The following is a 20846-nucleotide window of genomic DNA, read 5'->3' on the forward strand; positions in this document are numbered from 1 at the left end:
TAGGTGGGATACGTGGTGCCTCGCCCAGCGTAATGTTGTCCTGTCCTCGTCGACGCTGACACGTTGCTGCGCAATACTACGGCGGTGCGCTACGGCGACTCTCTGCAGCGTGCCAGTCTCTCTAGACTTCACCGTCTAGTAGATTCCTAGAAGAATGAATTGCACCGACGTCCGGCGACATTACGACGAGAACGTGCAGGCCTCTGGAGCCAAATTTCCCCATCTCTACTCTCTGAACTCAACGTGCTGTGAGCCTGTAACCGAGAGCGTTGCAGATGCCGTGCCTGCGGGGCGAATTGAATGGCCTCTGGCCGTTTACAGTTACACCACGGGATGGAACCCATGGTTTCACCGAAACCTACCTCGTTCCCTCTCGGGACTTCCCCCAAGAACCCACCCGTTTCGGGTCACTAGTAGTAGCACTGGTGTAGCCGTCTCGGCATGGTAGGTGGGTAACGAACTCGTCAGTCTTTGACATCAGCGTGCACAGAGCAGCGTCGCCAGAAATGGGCACTTCCGGGGTGGCATCGCTGATGAAGACTGCAGGTGGCAACGCACATCTTGATGACCGGCCTCTTTCGTGTCCTTGGCCGCCTAAGCACTACACATTAGAGAAGAAAACTGAAAAAGACACGCATTTGGGGGAAGATTTAAAATCAAAAGCGGTCTTGATCGTCGAAGGAGCACGGGGTCATCATCGTATATGGAAAGCTTAGCTCTTAAGCTCGCTGGTGTTTTTTTGCTCCCTCTCCTGCTTTTCTATACACTGTATCTTTGCACTGGCCCAACACTTTGCCGACAGCCTGAACATACACAGGTGTACCACTACTAACGCGGCGTGGATGTATTTGCGCCCATTTTTCTCCTTTACATTACACGTGCAGACCCACCCACATCCAGACATCCTGACGTGCAAATGTGCCAACTAGGAGTATACGGAAACTAGCTGATAGTCCGGCCAAGCCATGCATTCCTGGTGGAGAATTCTATGGCCACTACCACGGTACCACCAAAGCTTTTCATGCCACATTCAAATCTCATTTATTTCTTTTTGTCAAAGACAACGCGGCACATCTAGGAAAACAAATACTACTGGGTTCTAACTTCCAAATGAATTAATAACGAGGCTTTGGTTAGGGCTTTTTTGGAAAACACAAATCTCCTCCAATACACTTGGATTTGAGTGAAAAATATAGTAATAAATCTCTTCCAATACACTTGGATTTGAGTGAAAAATATTGTAATAAGGTCAGTCTTAGTGAAAGTTTCATTGACATTAAATTTCATGCTACATTAGCAATTTTACTAATTTGACAAGGTCTTTATGAGGAGATTGATGTGAGAGTTTCATCATATGTGTGAGAGGAGTTTCATCCCCGTAACACTCAAGAGGCACGATTACCTAGCTTACAGTTTTGGTAATAGTGCAATAAAACTGTGCACTAATTTTCATGTCAATTCCTTCCGATACGTATACTAGTTTTGAAGGGATTATCATGTATAAAAAAATGTCTTCAGTGCTAATCTACCAAACAAAACAAAGTAGGAAAGCCGGGCCTCTATAATTTCTACTGTTACAGCTTTGACCAGTTTCGACTAGTAGTGAGCTTGAGCCTGGGCCCCTGGGGCTTTTCTGAACAGAGTAGGGACGAATTGCGACGGAAGGACGAGACGAGCCCCCATTGTCAGATGGCCATCTCTAGATCGCAGTCGCAGGGAGGAGAGGCCATGGTGGCCACCCCGCACCATGATGAGCTGCCCATCTTTGTCGTGTTCTTGCTTCCCTCCCTACTCTCCGGTGCCCTGCCCGGCTGCACCCGTACACACACGGGCCGCGGCTAGCCTGCTACAGGCCTACAGCCACTTTTCTAAACCCTCTTTCTTTCTTCCGTCCTCCGCTGTCCGCTCCCCCTTCCCTCTCTCTCTTGTTACGCGGACAGAGGGCAGCAGACGGAGGAGCCATTATAATAGCACACGATAGCCAAAAGCTCCACTGGAGACGAGCAGCTACCTGCTACCCCCCACTGTCACTCCTCCCAAGAGCCCACCTCCAAAGAATCCTAGAATCCAAGAAAGGCAGCAGCAAAAACAGGGGAGGTCTGAAGGAGGAGGAGAAGGTGGTGCTGGAGGGGAAGACCAGTGTGTGAAGACCACGGTCTCTCACACACTCGCACACTCAGTGTGTGCGGCGCGGTCTTCTTCTTTGACCACCTTCTCGGAGTGGGGGGCTAGCCATGGGGAGGTGGTGGCCGGCTGCCCTGCTGGGCTGCGCGGTCGCGGTGGCCGTGCTGGCGGCCGCCGTCGAATGCGCGGTGACGTACGACAAGAAGGCGGTGCTGATCGACGGCCAGAGGCGGATTCTCTTCTCCGGATCCATACACTACCCCAGGAGCACCCCTGATGTAACTGCATTCCTCAAAATCTTTTCCTTTTTCCTCTTTCCCCGGGAGGTTCTTTAGATGGGTTATGGCTGTGGTCGGCGGTTTCTTGATACAATGTTCTGAAAAGCAATCTGCTTTCCTATTTAGCTGCTGGTCTTTCTTCCACGGGCAGTTTCTTGGATGGGGTTACAGAAGGAAGGATTTTGAGATTTTATCGGGGTGCTGTCTTCCATTTCTCTGTTCTCCCCAGCAACCATGTTTCTCGGTTCTTAATTTGTTGCTCAGCATTGGGATAATCTGGTGTTGTAGCTAGAAATTTTTGACAAAAACAACTATTTTGGGTGGTTTTGTGGCTTATCTTTGGAATCTACTGGTGCTATAGTGATTGCCTCTTCTTGCCTTTCTTAATCAGATGTGGGAAGAGCTGATTCAGAAGGCTAAAGATGGAGGCTTGGATGTGATTCAGACTTATGTCTTTTGGAATGGTCATGAGCCTACTCCTGGAAATGTAAGCAATTTAACACCTCTTCAGCTCTTCCATTCCGCTGTCATTATCATGTCACACCGGATTCCAATGGTATTTTCTCGCTTTGCGCAGTACTATTTCGAAGAGAGGTACGATTTGGTCAGGTTCGTAAAGACTGTCCAGAAGGCCGGGCTGTTTGTACATCTCCGCATCGGTCCCTATATTTGTGGCGAGTGGAATTTCGGGTATCCCTCCATTTCTTGAAAACACCTCTGTAAAATGGAGTATTATGTTCTCCAGTTTATGTGTATGTACATGCAGCACTCCTGTTTCTTGACTTCTGTTGCGATGCAATTTCCTAGTGGCTTCCCAGTTTGGTTGAAGTATGTACCAGGCATCAGCTTCAGGACAGATAACGAACCTTTCAAGGTGGGTCCGTGAGGTCACCAACATTCTGGATCTAGTTGGAGATGCTTATTATTTTTTCATGGTTGTAATGCTGCCTTTTGTTTTGCAGACGGCAATGCAGGGTTTCACTGAGAAAATTGTGGGAATGATGAAGAGTGAAAAACTCTTTGCTTCCCAAGGTGGCCCTATTATCCTCTCTCAGGCGAGTATAACTGTATAAGTGTATACACATTATCCAAAGTTTGGTGCATAGGTTTATAGTTGAGTTACTGCATTTGGTGATAAGCAACTGCACCTTCTACAACATGCTAATATGCTTCGAGATTTTGGACTATTGGTATTAGCATATTTAACATTTGAGCGCTCTGCTAGTTTATGCTGTTACACCTTGATACGAGTCTGAAATTAGCATTTTGTGGATAGTGATTTCTAGTTGATTCATCTTGATTTGCATATGTTCCCAGTAGTTCATAATGTTGACTACTATTATTTCGTTGTGCAGATTGAAAATGAATATGGGCCGGAAGGCAAAGAGTTTGGTGCCGCAGGTCAGTCATATATCAATTGGGCTGCAAAGATGGCTGTCGGATTGGGCACTGGTGTGCCATGGGTGATGTGCAAGGAGGATGATGCACCGGATCCAGTGGTACAGTAATCCTCCCTATGCCAATAACTCTATTTGCACTGTATGTTACTTATGGTCAAATGGTAGTTGAATTTGTAAACTGGTCATCATGTGCTTCTGATAATGTGCCCAGGTGCTTGGCTGTTATCTTTCTTTACTTTATGCAGTAGTATATATTCCTGTAAAAAAAGGATATTGTTGTGGTTCCCCTAATCATCAACATAGGGTGCTCATCCCCAGTTCTAAAGAATGTCACTTCTGAGTTCTGATGTCTACGAATCCTTGCGTTCTAGATTTTATTAGTCGCATAATTCGTAAATAATGAGATGGAATCTTAATGCATATTCTGTATGCATTTAGAGGGCCAAATCAAATCAACGCAGCTCCTTTTGATTTAGACGAATGTATACTGTAGCATCTATCTTATCTGTCCTTTAAAACCAAATCTTGAAATTTAATTTGACTTGTTTCAACAGATCAACGCATGCAATGGTTTCTACTGTGATGCATTTTCTCCTAACAAGCCTTACAAGCCTATGATGTGGACTGAAGCTTGGAGTGGATGGTAAGTTTTTTGTCTTTTCCTTTCCCTTTTTGGAAGTTAGGCGTTGATTCATCCAGATTTAGTTGCTGTTTATTCTCAGTGGTCATATGCATTAGTATTTTCAACATCTGCCCTAAAAAGAATGTTCACAACATTTTAGGTTCACGGAATTTGGTGGGACCATCCGCCAGCGACCGGTTGAAGACCTTGCATTTGCCGTTGCTCGATTTGTACAAAAGGGTGGTTCATTTATCAATTACTACATGGTATCATGAAAAAGAAAGTTGTGTGCATTATATTTATTTAAGAAGTTTATCTCACGCTTCTTGTTGTGAGGTACTCATGGCTGGTGGTTTTATTGGTTTTTGTCAATGAAGTATCATGGAGGAACAAATTTTGGGCGTACTGCTGGGGGTCCCTTCATCACTACAAGTTATGATTATGATGCTCCAATTGATGAATATGGTAAGTTTACTTGGAAGCAATTTGGTAGATTTTTTGCGAATGTGTGCATTGCCAGTTCTGTCTCTAGAAAGTGTACAGATATATTATTTTTTTAAAAAAATTATTGCATCTATATATTCTAAATATATTGGTCCCAATCCAGACTTACCCTGTAACTGCATTTTGTAGAATATATATATATATATATATATATATATATATATATATATATCTTGTATAAGTGTGGTTATTGGTACTCATACTCTGCTTTGTTATGCCCAGGACTTGTTAGAGAACCAAAGCACAGTCATCTAAAAGAACTCCACAGAGCCGTCAAGTTATGTGAGCAGGCTTTGGTTTCTGTTGACCCAGCAATTACTACCCTTGGAACCATGCAAGAGGTATGTCTTGGTCGTCCTTTCTCCACAGTGAACCATAAATCATAGATGGGTTGATATGTCACTGATATATACCATCTATACTTCAGGCCCATGTCTTCCGATCTCCATCTGGTTGTGCCGCTTTCCTTGCAAACTACAATTCTAATTCCTATGCGAAAGTGGTGTTCAACAATGAGCATTACAGCCTTCCACCTTGGTCAATCAGCATCCTTCCTGACTGCAAGAATGTAGTTTTTAACAGTGCAACGGTAAGTTTCATTTATGCTTTTGTTTCAGTATGGCATGATGTCCGCTTCTTGCATCTTCCCCTTTTGTTCTGCAACAACTGTATGATAACTGGCTTTTCTGCTCAAAATTGTTTGTTTCTGCAGGTTGGTGTTCAGACATCTCAAATGCAAATGTGGGCAGATGGGGCCTCCTCAATGATGTGGGAGAGGTATGATGAGGAGGTCGATTCTCTGGCAGCTGCTCCATTGCTCACGACAACTGGTTTGCTTGAGCAGCTTAATGTCACGAGAGACAGCAGTGACTATCTGTGGTACATCACCAGGTACTGATGTATCCATGTCTCGCAGATATCAATTTGTACAAATGTAATAATCTAAAATGAGGTCCCTTTTCTTCTGAAGAATTTATTTGGATTTCTTGGTTATGGAAGCCTGGGTATTTTGTATCTGAAAAGCTTTAATCATTGTCTACAGTGTTGAGATTAGCCCATCTGAAAACTTTCTACAAGGTGCCAAGCCTCTGTCTCTCAGTGTGCAATCTGCTGGTCACACCTTGCATATCTTTATCAATGGACAGCTTCAAGGTATGTACTGTGAAATTTGCCTGTTTCGGAACATTAGTGTCATGGAACATAGTTTGTGAATAAATCATTTTTCTTTACTGTTGTAGGTTCTGCTTATGGTACCAGGGAAGATCGAAGAATTAAATATAATGGCAATGCTAACCTTCGAGCGGGTACTAATAAAATTGCACTACTGAGTGTTGCTTGTGGATTGCCGGTCTGTCCCCTCATTACTGTGTGAATCTATATATATTCAGCTTATAACCTAGTATATGACTATTCAGATTTTTCGTCCTGATATAGAATGTTGGAGTGCATTATGAGACATGGAACACTGGTGTTGTTGGTCCTGTTGTCCTTCATGGGTTGGATGAAGGTTCACGAGACCTTACTTGGCAGACTTGGTCCTATCAGGTACGTTTAACATCACAAACCATTCGTCAATGAATGGATTATTAAGAAAGAAAGTAAAGTTGCCTTTCTCCATGCTAGGTTGGCCTGAAAGGTGAACAGATGAACCTGAACTCTGTACAAGGCTCAAGCTCAGTTGAATGGATGCAAGGATCGTTGTTAGCTCAAAACCAACAGCCATTGGCCTGGTATAGGGTATGAAAACATGGCAATGCCAACACCACCATTTGCTTGTGGCTACATTTGCACCCCCATTGTTAATATATTTCCTATTCATAGGCTTACTTCGAGACTCCCAGTGGGGATGAGCCACTGGCTCTGGACATGGGTAGCATGGGCAAGGGCCAAATCTGGATAAATGGACAAAGCATTGGACGTTACTGGACAGCATATGCAAATGGGGACTGCAAAGGATGCAGTTACACAGGGACATTCCGGGCACCTAAGTGTCAAGCAGGCTGCGGTCAGCCCACACAACGCTGGTAAGAACATTTGTAACAGTATTTGAATTTTCGGACTACTACCTCTTGACTTCCATTTTTTTTCCAGTATTGAAATTCATACTGCACTGTCTAGTGTTTTGTTCTCCTTTTTTACCTTTTCTTGACTATTATGGTTCTGCTTGTTCATGAGATGCTAGCTAGTGGCTGCAACTCCACTCTTTAACATTTCAAATTGGTGCCTGCAGGTATCATGTGCCAAGATCCTGGCTGCAACCCACAAGAAATTTGCTGGTTGTTTTTGAGGAACTTGGTGGGGATTCATCGAAGATTGCTCTTGTGAAGAGGTCAGTCTCAAGTGTCTGTGCTGATGTATCTGAGGATCATCCAAATATCAAGAAGTGGCAGATTGAGAGCTATGGTGAGCGCGAGTACCACAGGGCCAAAGTGCACTTAAAATGTGCGCCTGGGCAATCTATTTCTGCCATCAAATTTGCAAGCTTTGGGACACCTATGGGAACTTGTGGAAGTTTCCAACAAGGAGATTGCCATTCAGCTAACTCTCACACTGTTCTCGAGAAGGTTGGTTCATTGTTTTGGCCATTTCAGTTATCTCCCTGTAAAAAAATACTGGGCCATGAACTTTGCTGTGTTATTTAGCTTCATAACACCATGTTATGTTTCATGTGAACAGAAATGCATTGGCCTACAAAGGTGTGTTGTCGCTATCTCTCCCGAGAACTTTGGAGGAGATCCCTGCCCGAACGTGACGAAAAGGGTGGCGGTCGAGGCAGTATGTTCTCCCACTGCTTAGCCTACTTCTCCAAGCAATGTATTTGAAGGCGATTGCCAAAAAGGTGGCCAAAACCAATGCGGAGAGTTGAATTGTAAGTATCGACTTCGAGTATATGTGGTTGGATGATTAGGTCTTGAACTTAGCATTCGTCGGTCTGATTCCAGATTAGGATTGGCCCTACTACATCCCCATGAATTGTTCAAAGCGGCCACTTGGTAACTGAAGATGGTCCGGGGATGGAGTGTAGAGGGGAGTAAACGCAAAAGATTGATGGTACATTCTTTTGCCTGTTTAGTAGTAGTCCGCGAGCTATCTCGCCTTTCTTGAAACGGAGAAAGATGCGGGTGAAGAGTGCATTGTACCTTTTTGATTGATTAATGGTAATATGAGGAGACTGTGTGCCTGAAGATGCCGATGGTAACTTGGTGTTGTCTGTCTGTAACCGAAGTTTAGATCTGGTAGCGCGTCTATTCTGAAGGAAAAGCCTGTGGAATTTCTTTTGGGGTTATTAATCTTCACCTGTGATTAAAAAAATACATGACACGTGTGCTGAAGCGTGGGAATTCTTTTCTTTTGGGGACCAAAGGCTGAGGGATTGTTTTCATACTCCCATTTCTAAAGGAACGCGTGTCGTTCATACAGTCGGTCAGCGTTGGATGCGTTTTCGTCGGTTCAGGCCATCATTCTTGCAGAAATCTGCTCAGAAGGGCCAGGGACCAGTGCCGAAGATACATTATCCTCAAGGGAGGGCACAGGCAATGAGGCATGGAACATGTTCCCTCTTCCAGAGACCTAATGGTCTCAGAAGCCATTGAGAAGAAGGGCAAGAATGCAGGTTAGTGATGATTTTGTAGTGCGTTCCCGGTGCACGGCACAAATGATCATGGTGAATGACAGAATCAACATGCGGCAGCAATGACCCAAACCACGACCAAGGTAATGCTGAATTTGCAGCGTCATGGAGTAGGCAGTAGACATCACTAACTGAAGCGACCAGGCATAATCATGGACTAGGAGAACGAAACGAAAGAGTGAGGTGGTAAAATTGAATTATACTAGCAGAACAGCAGGTAGTAAGCATGCACGTGAATTCACTGGTAGCATGGTAAGGTAAACAGGTGAGGTTAAATAAAGCAAGGGGTGACTGACGCGACAAACGTGCTGACAGAAGGCTGGGCGGTGTCCGTCCTCCTGCTTCAGATCTGCAGCGCAGTGCGATCGCAATAATAAAACGAGCGTCCTTTTTGACGATGTGCTCCCCGTCCCGTCGCTGCACCTGCTGGGCTGGATGGCTGATGCGCTCGCGGCTCGCGGTTGCCGCCGCCCATGCCGCCCCCCGCCGCCGCCGTCTCGTCTCCGGACGGGGAATCAAATCCTACCGCGGCAGCAAAGCGGCAAGGCGCGCATTTTATAACCCGAGTCTTTTTCCTCGAGGTGTGAGCATGTGTGGCCTTTTGGCTTTTGATGCTTTTTTCGTGTGCCCCTACGGCCCTACCTGCTTCCTGTGCGTTTTGGGGGGCCGCCGTCAATCCGTCATGGTGTCAGTCTGTCAGACTCAGACCGCGTTACCATTCTCGAGGATTTTCATGGACGTGGCCTGTTCAGTTCCGACCAAGTGCTTTGGTTGGTTAGATTCTTTCGATCCTAACGAAGCGGCCACGCCCACGCATGATGGACGGGGTGGACAGTGCATTGCCATTGTTGTTGTCATCTAACGCGCGCAGTGTTTGGGAGCAGCAGAAGCCTTTACCTTGGCAGGGGTCATCGCGACGGGTCTTGCCTTTCTCCCCCGCGTGCGGGCGGTGCACCGCGGAGTGCTGGCAGACCGAGGCCGGGCTGCGGCGCCCGTGCCTTGCGGGTTGCGACGGCCGCCAGTGCAGGTTCCATTTCTACCGTCCGCGGGCGCCGAGGCTTCACCGCCGCGCGCCGCCCGCTCCAGTGCTGACTGGTGAGTGCTACCCCCGTGTCTTCCGGTGGCACCTAGTGAAACCTGCGGCCAACGGGCCGAATCCTACGGCCGCCGCCTCAGCTCACTCAGACAGAGGAGGGTGGCCGCCTCTGTATAGGAAGCAACCCACGGACCGGAACGCAGCTATAAGGAAGGATCTGCAACAGTTACCCACATAAAATCGCCTACAGGGGCCCATTTTATGGTCCCCTTGCGGCCCGTCGTCGTCCCATTCGGCCGACCGTTTCTCTCATCCCACAGCCCAGGATCCAATGGCAGGCCGGCCCACCTATCTAATATCAGGACGGAGCCCACCACGAAGCGCACGCAGAACCAAACAAACCGCATCCAATTGTGCTGTGGTGGCTGGCGCACTGTGCCCGTGAGGCCAGGTCACGCTCACGCCGCGCCGCGGCATCCTGACCGCGGCCGTCCGTGGCGGCGTGGCGCCCACTCCGCCCCCGTCCTCCGGCATCCGCGCGCCGGACGAGGGCCCCGCCGGCGCGTGCACGGCCATCTCCTCCGGCCTCCGCACCCCCATGCGGACCGTGCGCGCACCGGCATCTGCAAGTACACCACACACACCGCCCTTAAAACATCACCTCCACGTCTGGATCCCCCGCACACATGGGCTGTCCGTCCCTTCTGTTCTTGCCTTGCCCCTCCGATGCTCTCGCGCTCCCGTCTCCCGTGCTCGCAAAGCGCGGCGGCCCCGATCGCGCTGCGCTAGCTCCACAATTATTGGCGGCGGCGGGCCCCCGCGCGCCCGGAACCCTATCCTATTCCTATCCACCACGCTTTGCGCAACTGTTGCAGATCCTGGAGGCTGGCTGGACTCAGTGGCGGCGCCTGTACTTTGAGGAGTCACTAGCCAGTCGGGGGTACTTGGCGATCGACGTGCGCTGGGGCCTGGGGGCCAGGGGATCCTCCGCGCCGCGGCATCGCAAAGCCCCCGATGCGTGCCCCCCGGCCCCCGTCGGGTGCCGACGCTTTTGTCTAAAGCGCCAGCGATATATGCTAATCCTGATAGAAAGCGCGCGCGCAGGAAAGACAGGGCAAAGGGAAAGCCGAGCGAGATGCCGGTATAAAGACGCCCGGAGATACTATAGTTTTCGTTTGGTTTCCCATCGCCGCCGGCCGGCTCAGCAGCTCCGGCTCGGCTGTCTACGTTCGCCCGCCGTCACCGGCAGCGATGGAGAGCTACCGTCGATCTGCATCGCCGCTGCCGCTTTTTTCTGCCCATGCGTTGCCTCCTAGTGTCGCATGATCTGGAGCGCAAGTCCCGTATCCAAGCTAACAGAACGTGACATCATCCAAAGATATTCACTCGCAATTTGCACTCTCACTCTTAATTTGCAGCCCCTACTCGTCACACACTGACTGTCTGCATGAGCCCTTGCTCAAAAACCTGGCTGTGCAAACAAGACTGGGACCCTGAAGAAGTTTTACGTCTATTGAGATTCAAGGGATGGATTGGGATCACTGCACGGCATCAGCGGCTCCGTGCTTTGCGCGGGCACCAACTGCTGTGCCACGGTCAATGTTTACCTGAAGGAGATAGGCTTCAGTTCGATCATCAGGGTCGCTGAGGCACACGCATGAGTGCAATCATTGGCAGCTGATGGAGGATGGTTATTCGTGGCATCTTCCAACTCCGAGCTGCCCGAAGAAACAAGTCAGGACGACTCAGGAAAAAATTGCGTCCGGAAAAGGAGGTGATGACAGACAATTCAGACGGGGTTAGGTAATGAATGGGCCTGCCCCATCAAGCTGATGGCATTCTCAACCCTGCGCGTTTCACGTGACTTGACAAGAAAATCCTTCTTTGTCCTCGTTTGGTAGAGCACCATCTCGCAACGCTACCCAACCCTTATTTTTCCTCCTCCTCCTCCTCTGGTCGCCACTAAACACCACAAGAAACCACTTTCCTTTTTTTGGCATAAAATTAAGCACCAGTTCATGCTTGCTGCTGTTGTGATTTTCTTCTCGTTTTCAGTGAATTCCATTTGATATGAACTAAGTCACGTTCTGGGAGACGCGTGTGCGCATTGTTATCCCCTCCGACTCCGACGATCTCTTCAACGTCACTGTTGAGCGAAGCTGCCGACCAAATCCCTGCACAGCTCGCTCACTCGCTCGCCGAAGAAAACACCAAGCCTTGTCCTGCTCGGCGTCCGCCTCTCTTGTGAAGCCGCCACTTGTTGGTGTGTCCCACGCACATCTCCTCGCTCCCCATCCAAGCTTTTCGTCCGAATGCAACGCTTCCACGCCTGCTGCGATTTGGTCTCGCGCGCGCTCGTCGTCAATGATCCCAGACAGCGCCTCTTCAGCGAACTGCTCCTCCACAGTCCCGGGACTGAAAGCACCCGGGAGTTTCTCCCCTGTTACCCAACAGCGTCCCCGTCTCCTCCTCCCGAATTATCAGAAACTTCTATTGGCCTGGTGACCGGCGAATCGCCAGGCGACACGGCCAGGCGAGCCCCGGTCGGTCACCCGGTTCCAGTGGCGATCTGGCAGAGTTGAGGTCACCTCGATTAGGATAAGCGGTGAGGACAAAGCGAGGGGACGATCGCGAAAAAGCTAAGCCTACTAGCGAGCGAGACAGACAATTTGCTGGGGTAGTTTCTGAGGAGCGACACGTCAGGATCCGACAATGGCGTCGGGTGGCACAGGATCCGCGTCATCTGAACGAGATGCGCCGCAACCGGGCCGAAGTTTCTTCGTGTCAGGAACCGACATATCGGTTAGCTGTAGGTGTAGTGTGACCCGGTCTGATGGGATCGATGTCCATAACGAAACTTGATATGGCATGGCATGGCAGCGTACGTGTCTTAAATAAGTGATGTGAGCTTCACATTTTGCAAGACAAGTCTGGCTCTTAATCAGCAATTGGGCGGGGAACTTCATCACTGTCCCGGGAGCTGAAGAAGAAGATGTGGAAGATTGGTGGACAAGGACCCTGAAGCCTCTTTCAACAAAACAAAGAAGATCAACAGCGGCCCTTCTCTGTACACGGCATGGCAGGAGCGCAATAGACGGGTTTCGAGGGCAAGACTTTGAGGCCGGAACAAGTTTTCAGTTTAATACAAGATGACATCAACCTACGACGACGGGCGTGTGGCAACCCAGAGTTGGGCTAGAGTTCTATTTGTTTCCTCGTGTATCGCTATGCTAGGGTTGAGAGAGTGTTAAATCTTTTATGTAATATCACCTATATTGTAACCTGGACCTTATGCTTTCCCTTCTTAAATGAATAGCAGTGCTCCTGCTTTAGTTTTAAAAAAAAAGCTTCACATTTCTCCAGTGTTCATTGCTAGTGCACCACAAATTCTTTTGAAACCAAGTGGCGCACTGCTAACCTTACATCTTAATTGTTTCAGCAAGAATCGATCAGTCTGAACTAAATTAATGCTTATCTGCTAACCTTACATCTTGTTTTTTTAAAAAAAATCCGGGGGGCTGTAAGCTCATAGTTGAAAAATGCTAACCCAATTTGTAAATTCAAAGATAATGTTTCTCGAGCTTGAAATCGCCGGAAGATGTTCATCTAAACCTATGAAGATCGCTGTCACCATTCAATTAATTTCTGACTGACTGAGGTCAGTTTAGTCTTATACTCCGGTCTGCAGTAACTAGACTTCTAGATGATGCAATCAGATATTGTAATGATAAATAAATAAATTTTGATGTGACCTATGCTTCTTGACCATTGAAGCCTGACAATGACACCCACATATTATTTTTCTTATAGGTTGTCATAAATCACACGAAGCAACCGATATATTACTAAAAAGAAAAATTTCGGATTTTTCCTATGCTTGGATGCGGCACATTCGCTGAAAACTATGAACAGTCACAATCTTGAGAAGCACACTACGTATCCTTTAAATTTTTTGGCTGAGGGATAACAATAATATGCATTGGCAACCAAATACGCTCCTATTGATTCACTGAATTTTCGCCGAATCTCGTCTCGTCGAGGTTGGCCCACACGTCAGTGAGGCTACCTAGAGCAGATGAATGGGAGATGTTGGCCGGTCAAATTCATGATAGGAGGGGACCAATGAGGCACTTGTCCTTGCACATCACTACCACATGCCCAATTTCAAAAGCAAGTGCTGCCACCAAACTGAAATAAAGGTGGGCATTAGTTATGTGGTGTTAGGGGCACCCTCTGCACTTTTAACCAGAAATGAAACGAAAAAAAAAAGGAGATTTGGGCGTGCAACGCTGCACATCTGGTGGTACATTTCTGTTGCTGCACTTCTTCCTGTGAGACGTCAGCGTCGCCTCCCTGTGCACTTGCTCAGGAGCATCTGATGATGCATGATCAGTTGGGAGAGATTGGGAGGTTCAGAAGGCAAAGAGGGTTTAGGTCCACCAACTGGTGGTTACGAGACTAATACAGCTTAACAGATGCCATCACCTACTCTAGCGATTGGCCTCCCAGCAATCAAGACCTTGCGAGTGAATCACCTGAAAATGGCAACTTGGGGGACTTTTTCGGGTAAAAACACACCAAGCAAGTGATCAAATACCTTTCTGTCCGGCAAGTGAACTAGGCAACTAGCTGGGTTCTTCTGCTGAATGGGCACTACTGAAAGTGAAATCACATCAGTATTTCCAAGAAGCGTAAAAATTAAGAAATTAAATGGCTTTTGTTTTCCTTGTGTACTTAGTGGAGAAAACTAAGCTGATCCACAGATGCCTATATCTGATCGCTTACGGGGAAAAACATTTACATTTCTTGTATGGATTGTATCGATGGGACCTTTGGACATGGATTTTACTAATATATATGGAAAAACAAAATGCCAGAAGCTCTGAGACTCACCAAAAAAGGGTGATCAGGTGAGCACCGGAGTTGATACTAGGACACGAACCATTGGATAAGATGTTCAGGTAGGCGAATGCCGAACGGGCTTATCGTCGACGGCTGAGATTGGGCATTAATTGAGTGAAAGAAATTGCAATTTCTTGCACTCAATCTCAGCCGTCAATCTCCTAATCCCAAGCATGCAGCAGCGTGCGAACAATTTTAGTCGACCCACGAGAGTCGAAACCTATGTGAGAAAATGATGGAGGGAAAGAGATAGAGAGGAATAAGAGAGAGGAAACAAACAAAAATGGTGGTGGGGTTTCTTTAGGATTTTTAGGGAGATAGTGTTAGGCAACCCTTATTGGTGGCAGGAGTATATTATTGCTCAAGGTAGGAGGAGTGAGAGGTTAGAACAACTCAAGCCTAGAGAGGGAACCAAAAGGGAAAAATAACAAAAAGAATAGACACAGCTCCCTTCTTCTTATTCCAATCTTCCCTCATCTTGCTGATTCCTTCTTCCTTAGGATCAGCCCTGTCCCCTTGCTGGGTGGTTTCTGTTATAGCCAAGAACCCTTGCTTGATTGGTCTCAAGTTCAGTTTCTTGCAGAGGTATAGCCTTATCTTGTCAAGTTTTAAAGTATTTTTTGCATCGTAATTTGTCTGCGAATAACATCTGCCATATGAATTCTTTGCTTTGTACTTTCTACTTGTTGCTTGTTGAGCTTTCAATTTCTTGTTAGCTCCTTGTGCTGGTGGTGGGTGCACCAGCTGAATAGGTTGGTTCTTCTTTGGCTTGTTTCTGAAGTAGTAGTTAAGGTTCTTTGAAATCGGACTGAATTTCTCTGAAATGTCTGGCTGTGTGCATAAATTTGAGATTTCTTTCCTTCCATAGCCACTAATTTGGACTGTTGCTTTTGCTCAAATTAGGTGCTGCCTTCATCAAAACGACTGAAAGGCTTGGATTGCTTTCTATATGCAGGTACTTTGAAAGCCCCGGGAACTGTGTTCGGCAGTGCAGTTGTCTGAACTTTATCATCATAGGTAGATAGATGCCTCGAAGCCTGTTGGATTCACTCTTTCGTTTTTAGCCTGATTTACTTCACTTAGCTTCGCTCGGCCAAATAGATGAGTTTGCGGTTATGCCTATTGGACGCGCTATGTTTGTTTTCTGACGAATTCAATATCCTTTTCTTTTATCTCCTTATATGCAGCCAAGCCGAATTTCTGATGGTTTGAAATCTTTGTTTTTTTTCTTTTGCAGCCAGATCCTACTTTGAAGCCAAATACAGTATCTCTGCAGCTTCCATAACACCAATCCGATGACAAAATCAATCACTATCTCCCGCCATCGCTGTAATGGTCTATCAGCTGGTCTGATCTCCTGCTTCTGAAGAGGATGGCCACATTCTTCTCCGCTTCCGCCGATCAGAGGGACCTCGCCGCCGCCGGCGACATGTTCCACCACTACACCACGTCCAATCCGTACTCGGATTCACCAACCGGCGGCCTGATGCCTTTCCCCGCCACCATCGTGTCTGAAGGCCACGTCGCCCATTGCGGCGACGGCAGGGACGAGCCGGCCTCGTTCGTGAACGCGAGGGACGGGCCAACCAGCGGCGCTGGGATGGGCCTGCAGACGCAGCTGCTGATGGCGAACGCGTCGACGGCGCAGCACCAGGGCCTGTCGCTTAGCCTCGGCACCCAAGGCGTGCCGGTGTCTCTCTACCAGTACCGGCAGGCCGGCATGGCTGCCGCCTCCTTGCTCAGCCCGGGCCAGACGACGACGGCGAGCAGGAGCGCGCAGAGCATCTACATCCAGAACTCCAAGTACCTGAAGGCCGCGAGGGAGCTGCTGGACGAGGTGGTCAATGTCCGGGACGCGATCAAGCGCAAGGGAGACAAGAACCAGAGCAATAAGGATTCCGGCGAGGGCAAGGACGCCGAGAAGAGCGAGGAGAAGGCCGAGGAGCACGAGGGGAACTCCTCCGCCGAGCTGACGCCGTCGGAGAGGCAAGACCTTCAGAACAAAGTGTCGGCGCTGATGGCACTGCTGGATCAGGTAATTTTTTTTTCTGTCACCGAGTTCATGGCTACGTGGTGCATGCTGTTCTTTTGCTGCAACCTGCAAGTGGGTATTGGAACAAGAACTTGGCATAAATGGAGGGTGATTTTGGCGGCAGGTCGACCGGAAGTACAGGCACTACCACCACCAGATGCAGATCGTCATGTCGTCCTTCGACGCGGTGGCCGGCGCCGGCGCGGCGAGGCCGTACACGGCGCTGGCGCTGCAGACGATCTCCCGGCACTTCCGGTCGCTGCGCGACGCCATCGGCGCGCAGGTGCAGTCCCTGCGGCGGAGCCTCGGCGAGAAGGATACCTCGGCGCAGGGCGGCGGGCTGTCCCGGCTGCGCTACATCGACCAACAGCTCCGGCAGCAGCGCGCCATGCAGCAGTTCGGCATGATGCAGCAGCCGCAGCACGCCTGGCGCCCCCAGCGCGGCCTCCCGGAGTCCGCCGTCTCCGTGCTCCGCGCATGGCTCTTCGAGCATTTCCTCCACCCGTAAGAACAACCTACACGTCTACTACCTTCTTCGTCTATCACCATGCACCACTCTATTGCTCACCAATGCTCCATGAATCGATGGCTCAGGTACCCAAAAGATTCTGAGAAGTTGATGCTCGCTAGGCAGACAGGCTTGTCCAGGGGCCAGGTGAGACACGAACTCGATGGCTATGCCGTGCTCTCATTCTACTTCAAGGAAAGAATTCTCATTGTCCTTGCTAAGCTGCGCGTGTCTATAATACGTAGGTGTCGAACTGGTTCATCAACGCGCGTGTTCGCCTGTGGAAGCCGATGATCGAGGAGATGTACAAGGAGGAATTCGGCGCGGAGATGGACTCGCACTCGTCGTCGGAGAACGCGGGCAACAAGGGCAAGGACGAGGCGATATCTTCGGAGGACCACGACGAGTTCCAGAGCCCGTCGAGCGCCGCGAAGCACGGCACAGCAGCTGGACACCTCAACGCGTTCAAGTCGGAGGCCATCGGTGGCATGGACGCCGGCGGCGCCATTGGCTCCTACACAACCAGCCTCAACCTCGGCGCCGTCGGCAACGGCAGCAGCAGCAGCAGCCTCCTGCAGGACGCGCTCGCGCACCACCACAGCGACCCGAGGTTCGTGGCGTACGGCGACATGGTCGGCCTCGGCGGCTACGACGGCGGCAGCGTGTCGTTGACGCTGGGCCTGCAGCACTGCAACGACGCCGGCGCCGTGCCGGCCGAACAACCGGGCCTCCTGTACGGCAACGCCGGCGACTTCGAGTTCATGAACGCCTCCGAGGACAGGCAGCGGTTCGGCTCGTCGCAGCTGCTGCACGATTTTGTCGCGTGACCGCGGCTGGGGCGCGTGGGGAATAACGGCGGACGGCGTCAGAAGCCTGGGATGGCCGGCCGGCGCCGCCGCGGGTATACGATGGTCACAGTTCCGTCCATCATGGTACAAGGTTTCAAACAAGCAAGAGTCTAAGTATACGTATATACTTACTGGTGAGGTAAGTGAAGTAGTTGTGGGGAAAGGGGGGTATACAAAACTGTATATGAGGTGTGGTAAGTGTAGGGGTGCTGTAAAGGATATTAGATTGGTATTTTTGGTAGCTTGAAGATTCGTGTTCGGATGATTCAAGTCCATATATGATGTGTTGTTGGTCCAATTGGACCTCAGTCCATGTCTTCCTTTGGAGATTTATAGACACAGACTTTCATGTTTTGTATTGTACCTGTTGTTCAGTTCACCTCTAACAGCTATGAAGAAACAGAAATGTGTTTGAGTGATGAGACAGATATATGCAGGATCGGCTCTATAATTTTAAGGCCCTTAGATAAGCGAGAAGATAAGGGCTCTTTGAACTAATTTTTAATATCAAAACTAAAGCATATAATACGAAATAATAAAAATTACTTTGCAATATATATAGCTTATAAAACATAACAATAATGTAACAAAAAAAACTAAAATAATAACCATTATGATTACCTCAATTAAAAATATAATGCTTCAGTGCTTTGTCAAAAATCATCTTCGGGCATTTCTTAATGCAAAATCTTCAAGAACAGTATTAAGATTAATGTCGTCCAAAACATCCTTCTCAATGCTGCACATACTGTCGTTGTCAAGATTTGCGGATCGAGACTCTAGACTAGTAAATTTCTTTTATACGCGTAAGGCTTCGGATGGTGGCGTGGGAGACACGGGGTTAGACTGGTTCGGGCAAAAGGAGGCCCTACGTCCAGTATCGCGGCTGCTCGTGTTACCCACGCGGGGTTCTGTAGTAGGGGTTACAGATGGGCAAGAGAGGGAACTGATCCCCGGTCTCTTGAGTATGCTAGTGCTCTAAGGGAGTGTGAGTGTGTACTGTTTGCTTGAGAGAGAGAGTCCCCCCTGCCTCAGGATCCCCGGTCCTCCTTTTATAGCGCAAGAGGGAGCTCGGGGTTACAGTTGAGCCGGGCGTCAGGAGAAGAGGTAGAAAGGATAAGCCAAATAGAAAAATAATACAAGGGGAGAGTCCCAAGGCCGTCGCTCTTGTTCCGGCCCCCGGTCCCTGTCAGCGCGTCCGGCGAGGGAGGGTGATTCCTTCCAGATCTTGTCGATGATCTCCCTGGTCGCCGTCGCCGTCGAGCGTGATGATGAGCCTCAGCCTCGGCATCCGTGCCCGCCGGGGAGGAGGTCCGATTCTATTGCCCCGTCGATTACCGTAAGACCCGGATGTCGCGTCCCTGACACCGCCGTTGGGAGCACGGGGCGCGAGAGCAAGCGATGCGCCCTCCTGTGTCGTTCGGCGCGGCTCATGAGTACCCTGTGGCGAATCAGAAGGAGCTGCGGCCACTGCAGCCCGCGCCGCACGGCCGCGCACCGGTATTCGGGACCGGTTACGTTGGGGACACCGCTCCCTTTTGGCTTGACAGGGCCGCGGTGCATTTATTGCGAGGTCGATGGGGGGACCCACGAGATCGTCATCCTGATCCTCCAGTCCGCGCCCGAGGCGGATATTCGTCTTGTGGACCCGAGCGAGTCTGACCCCCGCGCCCAGGGTCGGGCGAGGCGGAGTTTCTGTGGCGGGGGTTGGGCGCTCCCGACCCCGGTCCCATAGGTCGGGCGAGGCGGAGTTTAGACTGCTGGGGGTCGGGAGCGTCCGACCTCGGGGCTCCGGGTCGGGCGAGGCGGAGTTTAATCTTCTAGGGGTCGGGAGCGTCCGACTCCAGGGCTCCGGGTCGGGCGAGGCGGAGTTTAGTCTTCTAGGGGTCGGGAGCGTCCGACTCCAGGGCTCCGGGTCGGGCGAGGCGGAGTTTAGTCTTCTAGGGGTCGGGAGCGTCCGACTCCAGGACTCCGGGTCGGGCGAGGCGGAATGTGGCCTCTTCCTTTCATATTGGGCTGACGGCAAATTTGCTACCTTAGATGGGCCTGGGCCTTCATGACTGTTGCTTTAAGCGGCATTAGGAGGTCGTTAATATTTCCCCCCAACACATACCCAAGCCATTTAATCTGTTGATCTCAAATAATTTTTCAATAGTTTCGATTTAGAGAAACTTCTTTCGGCTAATGCTACTGTCACTGGAATAGTTAAGAGAATCCGATATGCAATGGAGACATTTGGGTAGCAATCTGTAGCTTCTATCGGCGTGCCTCCATGGCTTCGCCTGTCCGCACTAGAATCTGCTTATGGGATTAATTTTTTCTTCCTTTTGACCATTGGACCGATTATACTAATCGCTTCAATACTCGGGGGCTACTCCATATGGAGTGCATCTTGCGACACCCTCCATGTTCTTCGCTTTGACCTGCTGGATGCCCAACATCCATCAACTCGACACTCGACTTTGCTCTGCGCGTATGACTCTGCGTTCGCTCGGATTTTTTTAGCACTACGCAGCCTCTCTGTCACTATGATGCCATCGCAACTTCAGCCGACCACATTCGAAGCTTCGCTGTGATGATCTCAAGTTCCTATTCGCCTACACATCGCTCGGGGGCTTGAGGGATATGGGTACCCTATGGGTCCCCACCGACGAGGATACCGGCCAGTCCTGACAAGTGGGGATATTGTGGGATACGTACTGTAACCCATCTCAAATTGATTTTCATGTAACAACCAATTAGATTAAATTCAAACCAAGTGTAACCTTAGGTCGTCAGCTATATAAGGCGACCAAAGGCAACCCGATCTGTACCACGTACAACCGCAAAGCAATACAAACCATTAGAATACATGATGTAGAGTATTACTCTCCGGAGGTCCGAACCTATCTAAATCCTCGTGTCCTTGTGATCACCTTCAAGTTCTTAATCTCATGATCTGTTGTGTCTACAAATCAACCA

The 20846-nt window shown here is 49.4% G+C and overlaps 2 protein-coding genes across 6 annotated transcripts; both read left to right on the forward strand.

Moving 5' to 3' along the window:
• The first annotated feature begins 1898 nt into the window (after window positions 1–1898).
• LOC101785113 (beta-galactosidase 5) lies at window positions 1899–8218 on the forward strand. 2 transcript variants are annotated; one of them, XR_001163034.3, is made up of 20 exons: window positions 1899–2402; window positions 2794–2889; window positions 2980–3092; window positions 3210–3276; window positions 3365–3457; window positions 3758–3901; window positions 4357–4445; window positions 4585–4690; window positions 4802–4889; window positions 5151–5269; window positions 5356–5517; window positions 5641–5819; window positions 5971–6080; window positions 6167–6276; window positions 6363–6473; window positions 6552–6665; window positions 6750–6952; window positions 7159–7492; window positions 7605–7797; window positions 7871–8218. XR_001163034.3 is itself a non-coding variant. In XM_004985531.4 (19 exons), the coding sequence occupies exons 1-19, from the start codon at window positions 2235–2237 to the stop codon at window positions 7722–7724; spliced, it is 2526 nt and encodes an 841-aa protein (XP_004985588.1). In that variant the 5' UTR covers window positions 1899–2234; the 3' UTR covers window positions 7725–8218. The 2 variants fall into 2 exon arrangements, 1 of the variants encoding a protein (XP_004985588.1); XM_004985531.4 differs by having other exon boundaries at window positions 7605–8218.
• A 6596-nt stretch (window positions 8219–14814) lies between these two features.
• LOC101786196 (BEL1-like homeodomain protein 7) lies at window positions 14815–18304 on the forward strand. 4 transcript variants are annotated; one of them, XM_004985534.4, is made up of 6 exons: window positions 14816–15082; window positions 15401–15514; window positions 15735–16532; window positions 16654–17033; window positions 17124–17184; window positions 17283–18304. In XM_004985534.4, exons 3-6 carry the CDS (start codon window positions 15870–15872, stop codon window positions 17862–17864), a joined length of 1686 nt encoding a protein of 561 aa, XP_004985591.1. In that variant the 5' UTR covers window positions 14816–15082; window positions 15401–15514; window positions 15735–15869; the 3' UTR covers window positions 17865–18304. The 4 variants fall into 4 exon arrangements, with proteins under 4 accessions (XP_004985594.1, XP_004985591.1, XP_004985593.1 ...); XM_004985536.4 differs by having other exon boundaries at window positions 15401–15452; XM_004985535.4 differs by having other exon boundaries at window positions 15453–15514.
• Window positions 18305–20846: the final 2542 nt, after the last annotated feature.

Source organism: Setaria italica, chromosome IX, assembly GCF_000263155.2.
Source record: "Setaria italica strain Yugu1 chromosome IX, Setaria_italica_v2.0, whole genome shotgun sequence".
NCBI classification, from domain to species: Eukaryota; Viridiplantae; Streptophyta; class Magnoliopsida; order Poales; family Poaceae; genus Setaria; species Setaria italica.

Excerpts from the sequence above, each read along its gene's own strand:
- LOC101786196 (XM_004985537.4), top strand. The coding sequence starts at position 15,870 with ATGGCCACATTCTTCTCCGCTTCCGCCGATCAGAGGGACCTCGCCGCC. Across the intron at positions 17,034-17,123 it reads TTCGAGCATTTCCTCCACCC|GTACCCAAAAGATTCTGAGA; the intron begins GTAAGAACAACC and ends TCGATGGCTCAG. Across the intron at positions 17,185-17,282 it reads CAGGCTTGTCCAGGGGCCAG|GTGTCGAACTGGTTCATCAA; the intron begins GTGAGACACGAA and ends TATAATACGTAG.
- LOC101785113 (XM_004985531.4), top strand. The coding sequence starts at position 2,235 with ATGGGGAGGTGGTGGCCGGCTGCCCTGCTGGGCTGCGCGGTCGCGGTG. Across the intron at positions 4,446-4,584 it reads ACTGAAGCTTGGAGTGGATG|GTTCACGGAATTTGGTGGGA; the intron begins GTAAGTTTTTTG and ends ACAACATTTTAG. Across the intron at positions 5,518-5,640 it reads TAGTTTTTAACAGTGCAACG|GTTGGTGTTCAGACATCTCA; the intron begins GTAAGTTTCATT and ends TTGTTTCTGCAG.